A 10,816-nucleotide genomic window follows, 5' to 3' on the forward strand; every position below is an offset into this window, starting at 1 on the left:
GCGGACTCTGCGATGCCTGAATCTGCACACATGGTGCAGGGAGTAATGTGAGTACTCCAACTCAGTGAGTAACAATTATAAATAATGACTGAAAGTATGAAAACACGTAAAGACACAAAGCAATTCCATATTAAGCAGTAAATAAATGAAGAATCAAATGATATTCCTTTTTAAAACAAGTAAAACAGGTAATTTAACAGGTAAATAACAAGTAGAAATCCGCCCCTCGGGCTTAGTATCAATTGCTCAGCATAGTATCAGCCCCTCGAGCTCACTCTCAGTACAGTATCAGCCCCTCGGGCTACCTCACAATCACTCAGCATAATGGTCAGCCATTGTTACCTGACCAAGTTGCATCATATAGTGTCATTGTTACCACTATTTCAAATCACATGGGTACCCGCGCTCACTGTGGGTGTGCAGACTCCGGAGGATCCCCTTACGGCCCAAGCGCTATATCAAGCCACCTCGTGACATCATCACTCAGCATATCCTCACATCACTCAAGCCACCGCATGGCATAAATAGTATCTCAGGCCCTCGGCCTCATATCACTCATCATATCCTCACATATGGCCCTCGGCATCACTCAGTCCAGAAATCATCATAAGCCCCTTGGGCATTAGTAAAACAGTAGTTCTTAGCCCAAACATGATGTAGAAATATCATTTAAGTTTCAAATATGAGTAAAAGTGGCTGAGTTTGTAAAATAGTAAATATCAATAGGACTGAGTTCAAATAATAAGTCAACCAGTAAGGAAACAGTGATAAAAATTCCCGAAGGGCTCAAATAGTTGGCACGAAGCCCAAATATGGCAATCAACCCAAATCATGATGATAACAAATGAATTTCAGTCAAATATTCAGTAAAGTCATCAATCGGGATGGACCAAGTCACAATCCCCAGTAGTGAAAGACCCCACGCTCATCATCCAGCGCGTATCTTGCCTCAATATAGCACTACGATGTGCAATCCGGGGTTTCAAACCCTCAGGACATCATTTACAACCATTACTCACCTCGAACTGGCTAATTCTCTAGCTCGCGACGCCTTTGCCCCTCGAATTGGCCTCCACACGCGTCGAATCTATCCAAAATCAGAACGAATACGTCACAATATGCTAAGGGAACAAAGCCCAAGCGAAAACATTCGAAAAATATCAAAAATCTCGAAATTAGCAAAACCCGAGCCCCGGGCCCACATCTCGGAATCGGGTAAAATTTACATTTTTAGAATTCTCATACCTCACGAGTCTAACCATACCAAAATTATCCAATTCCGATACCATTTGGTCCTTCAAATCGTCATTTTACATTTTTGAAAGGTTCCACAATTTTCTTCCCAAATTCCATCTCAAATCACGAATTAAATGATGAATTCAGTGATAGATTCATGTACTCTAACCAAATCTGAGTTAGAATCACTTACCCCGACCAATTTCTTGAAAAACCTTCAAAAAATCGCCAAAATCCGAGCTCTCTAGGTCAAAATATCAAATAAAACCCAAAACCTCGTATTTATAGAGTACCCCTCGAATTTCGACACCGCTGACCGCACAAAAATGACCGCGGTCCGCGCAAAACCAGCGGGGTCCGCCCAAAAATGACCGCGGCTGCACAGGTCTTGCTCTGCAGGGACATGCTTTAGTAATTTGGCCATAACTTTCGCTATAGATGTCCAAATTGCAATATTTTTATCTTTCTGGAAACTAGACACGAAGGGCTACAACTTTCGTTTTTGAATCACCTCAAAATTCCTTGTGGATCAAAATATATGAGCTTCCGAAGTAGGACCAGCAACCTACAGTCTTCACGACCGCGGCCGCGGCCAGCACTAGGCCAGCTCGCCCAGCGCGAAAAGGAGCGCGGTCCGTGCCAAAACTACTGCTCCCTCCATTTTTCTAAGTTCCGGGGTGTCTGTACTCGCTCAAAACTCACCCGAAACACACCCGAGGCCCCCGGGACCTCAACCAAAAGCACCAACACATCCTAAACATTATTCAACATCGTTCCAATCATCAAAACACCTCGACTAACACCAAAATCATCAAATCACATCGAATTCAAGCCTATGAATCTCAAGAACTTCCAAATTCCATTTTTGATCAAAAATCCAACCAAACCACGTCTGAATGACCTCAAATTTTGCAGACAAGTCCAAAATGACATAACGAAGCTACAGAAACTCTCGGAATTCCATTCTGACCCTCGGATCAAAATCTCACCTATCAACCGGAATTCGCCAAAATACTAACTTCGCCAATTCAAGCCTAATTCTACACTGTACCTCCAAAACCACTTCCGATCACTCTCCTAAGTCACAAATCACCTCCCGAAGCTAACCAAACCATCAGAACTCACATCCGAACCCTCTAACATATAAGTCAACATCCGGCTGACTTTTCCAACTTAAGCCTTCTTAAAAGAGACTAAGTGTCTCATTTCTTACCAAATCCTCTCCGAACTCGAACTAATCATCTCGATCCCATAAAACACGGATAACTAAGCGTAAAGAAGCTGAAATGGGGGAAATGGAGCGGTAACTCATGAGACGACTGGCCGGGTCGTCACAATAATAGTAGCTACGCACGGACTCTCGTCACCTCGTGCGTACGTAGCCCCTACAAATAGGAGCACATAACCAATTATTTTACCTATGGGGACAATTCCCTCTTACAAGGTTAGAAAGGAGACTCACCTCGCTTTGAAGATCCATAATCAACATTCCTCGTCCTTCCGAAGACTCAAATCGATGTACAAAGCACCAAAGCTAGCCAATAATAATACAAATCCATTAATATACGATAAACTACTCATATTAATCCAATTTATAACAATTCCTAACCCCGATCGAAAAGTTGACAAAATTGCCCTCGGGCCCACGTGCCCGGATTCCTAAATTTTTCAAAGACAAAGTTTACCCATGATCTCACGAACTCAACTATATGATTTTCTCTTAATTTCATACCCAAAGTCGTGGTCAAAAATCCAAAAATATCAATTTTCTAGGTTTTCCCCCAAACCCCAAGTTTCTATCAATTTCCATGTCCAAATCCGTATGTAATCATGTATTTAACTAAAAACGATCATAAATTACTTACCTCATGCTTGGTGGTAAAAATGGCACCTCAAAGTTGCTCCAAAATCGGCTCCAATGGAAGAAATAGGGTTGAAATGAACCCAACCCCCGTTTTAAAAAAACTCACTGCCTTCAGCATTTCCGTACCTGCGGTCTTCTGACCGCTTCTGCGGTTCCGCAGGTGCGAGACCAATTACCGCTTCTGTGGTCCGGGGCTCCCCAGCCTATTTTGCTTCTGCGCGCTCTCTACCGCAGATTCGGTTCTGCATCTGTGGCCAAACGACCGCATCTGCAGTCCCAACTCTCTTTCGCCAATACCGCATCTGCAACCATAAGGCCGCTTCTGCGGCTCCGCACCTGCGGCCCTAGTTTTGCAGGTGCGGTTATATCAGCAACCAACAATTTCAGCCTTGATCAAAATTTCATTTTTGATCCGTTAACCACCCGGAGTACACTCGAGGCCCCCGGGACCCCAACCAGTCCCAAAATACGTTACGAACTTGCTCGAGGCCTCAAATCATATCGAACAACGCTAAAATCATGAATCGACCTCCAATCCAACCTTTATGAACTTTAAAGTTTCAAACTTCCACTTTCAATGTTAAACCTGTCAAATCACGTCCGATTGACTTCATATTTTGTACACAAGTCATATTTGACATTACGGACCTACTCCAACTTTCGGAATCGAATTCCGACCCCGATATCAAAAAGTCCATTTCCGGTCAAACTTCTCAAAAACCTTCAAATTTCTATCTTTAGCCAAATGACTCCAAAATGACTACGGACCTTCGAATTCACTTCTGATCGCACTCCCAACTCCAGAATCACCATACGGAGCTACTCCCAGACTCGGAATCCCAAACGGACATCGATTACACTGAAATGCACTTCAACCCAAACTTATGAAATTTCTTCCAAAGTGCTAACTTCCACAATAGGCTCCAAATCGCTCCCGGGTCATCCAAAACTCGATCTGGACATACGTCTAAGTCCGAAATCATCATACAAACCTGCTGGAACCTTCGAATCCCAATTCCGAGGTCGTTTACTCAAAAATCCAATCTTAGCTAATTCTTTCAACTTAAAGCTTCTGAATTGAGAATTCTCTTTCCAAATCAACTCTGAACTTCCCGAAAATCAATTCTGACCATGCGCACAAGTCATAATACCCGAAGTGAAGCTGCTCTTGGCCTCAAACTGCTAAACGACGCACTAGATCTTAAAACGACCGGTCGAGTCATTACAAAAAGGGGGACTTGAGAGAGATTATGATTCTCGAGCAAAAAGAAACTTAATGACCGTCTCCTCTTTATCTGCCATTCTTTCTAGAAATAATTATATTCAACTAAGATTTACCCATTTATCTTTGATTGACTTATTCAAAAAAGTTTTAATATCTTTTGAGTCAAACAATTTGGCGCCGTATATGGGGATTTCTATAACTGAAATCATAGTTTTCATCTAGATTCTTGAAGGAAATAATCGCCTTTCTCCAGCTCCATAAAAGCCAACACTGGCGGGAAAGGGAGAAATGAGACTAAAAACAATAGTAGGTATCACAAATAACCTCTTGAATTCCCTCAATGAGGCCAGTGGAGAAGACAATGAAAATGCAACACCAAGTGCTACACCGGAGGGGGAGATCTCACCTCTTCCACACGGGGATCTAACGATCTTGCGCGAAAGGGGAGCCTCAACATCCGCGGCAGGAGAAGCGCCACCAGCAGTCAAAAGGCTACTAGAAGAATGGTTAACAAGTGCCTTGAGCAACATGCTCGAGAAACCCACTCAAGGAGACGTCGAAGACATGCCACCTACAGAAATCGCAGCTATTGTCGATGAGCCAAGCGCTACACGAACAGGAAACACCTGTACTGTTATTGATATACGTGACAATGCACTTATGGACATCTTAAAGGAAATGGAAGAGATGGAGAATGAGAACAAAACACTCCGTGACCAGATGAAGGAACATCAGGAAAGGGTCGATAAAATACCTGGCGCTCCGAAGCTGTTACCAAAACGTGATGTAGGTCAATTCGTCGAACAACCATATAGTGAAGGGGAAGCTCCCCATTCTATTCCAAAGACCTTCAAAATGCCGCCATATTTGAAAATATACTATGGCACCACGGACCCAAAAGATCACCTAATCCATTACGTTACCGCAGTAAAGGGTAACGATTTATCAAAGGAACAGGTGTCGTCTGTACTGCTGAAAACGTTTGGAGAAACTCTGACAAGGGGTGATGTGGTATTCCTAACTACTAGCACGGTCGATATCCACGTTCGAAGAAATGGCAGACAAGTTTGTCACCGCGCACGCGGGAGCGAAAAAGGCAAAAGCTAGGGTCAATGATATCTTCGCCGTCAGGCAAACGACAGGCGAGAGACTTCAGGATTTCCTAGCCCGATTCAACAGAGTAAGGATGAGCCTACCAAACGTGTCAAAAGGGATGGCAGTAGCAACCTTTCAAAATAGACTAAACAGAAACGGGTCAAAAGCAACCAAAAAGCTACTCAGTAGACTCATGAAGTACCCCTCGACCACGTGGGAAGAGATCCACAATGCCTATTGCGCCGAAGTGAGGACAGACGAAGATGACCTACATGGCCCACTTCAGCGAGTAACATCAGTCCAAACCGAGACAAGGAGAGATCGTCGCCATGATGGGCGAAGGGATCAACTACTCGTTTTCAATCGAGAAAGACACCAGCCTTACATCCGAACATCCAATCCTCCACCTCCACGACACGCGGACGCTGCGCCTCGACATACCGCATAACCCCAAAATGAAAGAGGTATGCATCCACTACTATTTGCTCATAATTTTTGTGTTTCCCCTTCAGAAATAGTGTACGCACTGGAGAAGCTTGGCACGAAGGTGCAGTGGCCGCAAAAGATGAAGTCGGACCCAAGCATAAGGAGGTCAAACGTCCTGTGTGAGTTCCACCAGGAAAGAGGACACAAGACCGATGACTGCATAGGTTTGCGACAAGAAGTAGTAAGAATGTTAAATCAGGGATACCTGAAAGAACTGCTGAGTGACAGAGGACGAGCCAACTTCGCTCGAGGGCTCGGTCAACCTCAAGGACCTCCAAAGCCACCGTCACCAGCTTGTACCATACAAATTATCATTGGCGGCAGCAACGACATGATAATCAACCATGTGAAATTCACCACCACACATAAACTCAAACGGATAGTCGCCCACGAACGGTATGATGACCTCGAAGATAGTATTATCTTCAATAAGTCAGATATCGATGGTCTGTCTTTCCCTCACTATGATGCTTTAGTTATAACTTTACGCATTGCAGATACCGATGTAAAAAGAGTAATGGTGGATGACGGAAGCGGCACGTGTATTGTTCACCCGCGAGTTCTCATGCAAATGAGGCTCGAGGATAAAATAATACCGCGTTGCATAACACTAACGGGTTTTAATAATGCAGTAGAGCGGACATCTGGAGAAATAATGCTACCTGTCATGGCAGGAGGGTTTACCTTGGAAATGACATTCCACGTCATGAACCAAGAAACGGCGTACAATGCCATATCATAGGACGACCATGGATACACACCATGCGAGCCATCCCTTCAAGCTTCTATCAAGTAATCAAATTTCTCACCCCATGGGGGATATTCAGCATCCAAGGCGAGCCGTGTACCACCCAAGAATGCTACCTGATCACCCAAGACTGCACACACACCAAACAATTAAAAGGGGAAAGTATGGAAGCATAGCAATCAGCCATGTCGGGAACCAAACCCGACGTACAAATAGAGGCCATCAAAGAACCGGACATCGTAGAAGCTTGCAAGGCAACCATAGAAGACCTTGATCCCGTCCAATTTGATAACACCGGTAGTACAAAAAAGGCTTATGTTGGACACAACCGCTCGGAGCCAGGTAAGTATCATAAGTTTTTAACTAACAACGTCGATTTGTTTGCTTTTTCCCACTCAGATATTCCAGGAATCCCAAGGGATATCGCCACACATAGGCTGAATGTTGATCCACTTCATCCGCCAATACGGTAAATGAGAAGAAAGTTCAATGCCGCAATCAATGAGGCGGTCTGCGAGGAAGTTGATAAATTACTTGCCAACGGTTCCATCAGAGAATCGAAATACCTCCAATGGATTGCCAATGTGGTCATGGTCAAAAAGAAGAACGGGAAATGGAGAATGTGTGTTGACTTCACCGATCTGAACAAAGCATGCCCAAAGGACTCTTTTTTGCTACCTCTATCGACCAACTTATCGATGCAACAACGGGGCACGAACTGCTGAGCTTCTTGGACTCCTACTCCGGTTATAACCAAATTATGATGGCTGAAGAAGATCAGGAAAAGACCACTTTCATCACTCATCAAGGAACGTACTGCTATAAAGTGATGTCGTTCGGGCTCAAGAATATAGGGGCCACGTATCAAAGGTTAGTCACCAAAATGTTAAAAAAACAACTCGGTAAGACCATGGAGGTTTACATTGACGACATGCTAGTAAAGTCGACCAAGAAGGAGGATCACATCGAACATCCGAAGGAAGCCTTCGAGATATTAAGGCAGTATGGGATGAAACTGAATCCCGAAAAGTGCACCTTCGGCGTAACTTCAAGAAAGTTCCTTGGTTTCCTAGTGTTACAAAGGGGAATTGAGGTCAACCCGGATCAAATCAGGGCATCGATGCAATATCGAAAATATTGACCAGCAAAAAGCAGGTGCAGAAATTAATGGGGCGAATAGCTGCCCTATCAAGGTTCATTTCACGGTCCTCGGATATATGCCACAATTTCTTCAATGTGCTAAGTAAAGACCACGGGTTGCAATGGAACAAAGAATGCGTCGACGCCCTGAGAAAACTGAAAACATATCTATCCTCTCCACCACTACTCGTCAAAGCGGACCCGGGTGAATGTCTACTTGTGTATCTAGCAGTTTCTAAAGTTGTGGTAAGCGCAATCTTGGTCCGTGAAAATAAAGGTACGCAATCTCCGATTTACTATATCAGCAAAACCTTAATCGATGCCGAAACAAGGTACCCTTACTTTGAAAAACTAGCGCTGACATTGGTCGTAGCTTCACGGAAGCTTAGACTGTACTTTCAATGTCACCCCATAAAGGTGGTGACAACCTTCCCCCTAAGAGGTCCTACACAAACCCGAACTATCAGGTAGATTAGACAAGTAGGCCATAGAACTAAGTGAGCACGACATAACGTACCAACCGCAAACTGCCATTAAGTTGCAGGTGCTCGCCGACTTTGTCGCTAATTTCAGCATGGAAAGGTAGAACAGGAAGCACTTCGCACTTCCACACATACAGACCTCTAGGTCCTCTACACTGACGATGCCTCTAATGCCTCGGGATCGGGACTGGGGCTCGTCCTCGAAGCCCCTACAGGCGAAGTAATTCACAAGTCCATACGATGCCCCGAGGTGACTAACAATAAGGCCGAGTATGAAGCTGTGATTACAGGTTTGAAGTTAGCCCTCAAATATGGCGCTCGACGACTCGTCCTCCATTGTGATTCTCAACTCGTGGTGAACCAAGTCACAGGGACTTTCCAAATCAAATAGTAGAGACTAACAAAATACCAATCGAAAATCCACAAACTACTGCCAGAATTTGATGAATGCCGCCTCGACCAAATACCCAGGGCGTAGAATATCGAAGCAGATGGCCTCGCCAAACTAGTTGCGGCCACCAAAATGTGGTCACCCTCCTCCATTCCGCAATAGACCACATTGAGGTACATTCTATAAACTTAACTTGGGACTGGCGTAACAGCCTCGTAGCATATTTATAGGACGGAATGCTCCCGCAAGATAAAAAAGAAGCCAAAACACTCCAGGTACAGGCAGCCCGATACAGCCTCATAAACGGTGATCTCTACAAAAGAACGTTTGGCGGCCCCTTAGCTAAATGTCTTGGGCCAAACAAAACAAGGCGAGTACTGGAAGAAGTACACGAAGGGCACTGCAGCGCCCACACGGGAAACCGCACCCTCATCCGATGCCTCATCCGCGCCGGGTACTACTGGCCCACCATGAAAAAAAATGCCGCGGATTATGTCAAGAGATGTGAACAATGTCAAAAGTACGCCCCTATGATACATCAAGCAGGGGAACTCCTTCATTCCGTCACTTCGCCATGGCCATTCATAAAGTGGGGAATGGACATAGTCGGCCCCCTCCCAACAGGACGAGGTAAGGTGCGCTTCCTTTTGGTTTTAACTAATTACTTTTCTAAATGGGTGGAAGCAGGTGCATACACTCATATACGTGAACAGGAGGTCATCGCATTCATATGGAAAAACATAATATGACATTTTGGCATCCCCAAAGAAATCAGCTGCGACAACGGACCTCAATTCGCCGGAAAGAGAATGACTAAGTTTTTCGAAAAATGGCACATCAAACAAATACTTTCCACACCATATCACCCTGCCGCCAATGGTCAAGCCGAATCCTCCAATAAAGTAACACTGAATATATTGAAAAAGAAGCTTGAGGATGCTAAAGGGCTACAACCTGAACTACTACCGGAAGTATTATGGGCATACCGCACTACGCCAAAAATCAACATAGGAGAAACGCCATATTCACTGGTCTACGGGGCTGACACAGTTTTACCCGTCGAGGTCGGAGAACCCAGTTTGAGATACTCCAACGAGAGCGGGCCAAGCAACGACGAAAGTAGGCTACAAGATCTGGATGAAGTCGAAGAACGGAGAGACATGGCCCACATAAGAATGGTAGCCCAGAAGCAACAATTAGAAAGATATTACAACAAGAGAGCCAAGGTGAGACCGCTAAAAGTCGGAGACTACGTCCTCAAAGCTAAATCACAAACATCGAAAAACCCTAATGAGGGAAAATTGGGAATGAATTGGGACGAACCATACAAAATCATAACTGCAGCAAACAAAGAAGCATTCTAGTTAGAAACAATAGGGGGTGGGGGAAACTACTCCAAAACAACTAGAATGTCGCCCATCTCAAGTACTTCCACTTCTAAAAGAAGGCGTCACCTAAGTCGTACTCTTTTTCCCTCACCCGGGTTTTGTCCCAATCAGGTTTTCTCGGGGAGGTTTATAACGAGGCGGCAAGGGAGACGCCTCAAGGATCGAAGTGTTGTTCATTACCTCAACCCGACGACATGATCTCCGGAGCAAAGTAATGAAGGGACTGGGCATAGATAATCGAATATCCATTGTATGTGTAGAGTCGACATGTGATTCTCACAGGAATATAATCAAATCTCCATTGTATGTCCAGAGTCGACATGTGATTCTCACAGGAATTTAATCGAATCTCCATTGTATGTGCAGAGTCGACATATGATTCTCACAAATTTAATCAAACCTCCATTGCACGAACAAAGTCTACATGTCTTCCTGCGAGAATAGATCAAATCTACAAGAAATGGCCAAGGCCATCGACGATATTATGAGTTCAAGCTCATTCGAACTACGACGGGATCCTACTTCGACGACAGATCGAAGCAACATCCCAATGGCCAAGGCCATCGACGATAATATGAGTTCGACCTCATTCAAACCACAACGGGATCCTACTTCGACGACAGTTCGAAGCAACATCCCAATGGCCAAGGCCATCAACGATAATATGAGTTCGACCCCATTCGAACCACGACGGGATCCTACTTCGACGACAGTGCGAAGAACAATCCCAATGGCCAAGGCCATCGAGGATGATATGAGTT

The 10,816-nt window shown here is 44.6% G+C and overlaps 1 protein-coding gene across 1 annotated transcript; it reads left to right on the forward strand.

The window, feature by feature from the left end:
- Positions 1 to 9,476: 9,476 nt before the first annotated feature.
- LOC142172756 (uncharacterized) lies at positions 9,477 to 10,031 on the forward strand. The gene has a single exon (XM_075236435.1). It carries the CDS (start codon positions 9,477 to 9,479, stop codon positions 10,029 to 10,031), a length of 555 nt encoding a protein of 184 aa, XP_075092536.1.
- The last annotated feature ends 785 nt before the right edge of the window (positions 10,032 to 10,816 follow it).

The sequence above is a fragment of the Nicotiana tabacum genome, chromosome 18 (assembly GCF_000715075.1).
Source record: "Nicotiana tabacum cultivar K326 chromosome 18, ASM71507v2, whole genome shotgun sequence".
Classification (NCBI taxonomy): Eukaryota; Viridiplantae; Streptophyta; class Magnoliopsida; order Solanales; family Solanaceae; genus Nicotiana; species Nicotiana tabacum.

Excerpts from the sequence above, each read along its gene's own strand:
- LOC142172756 (XM_075236435.1), top strand. The coding sequence starts at position 9,477 with ATGACTAAGTTTTTCGAAAAATGGCACATCAAACAAATACTTTCCACA.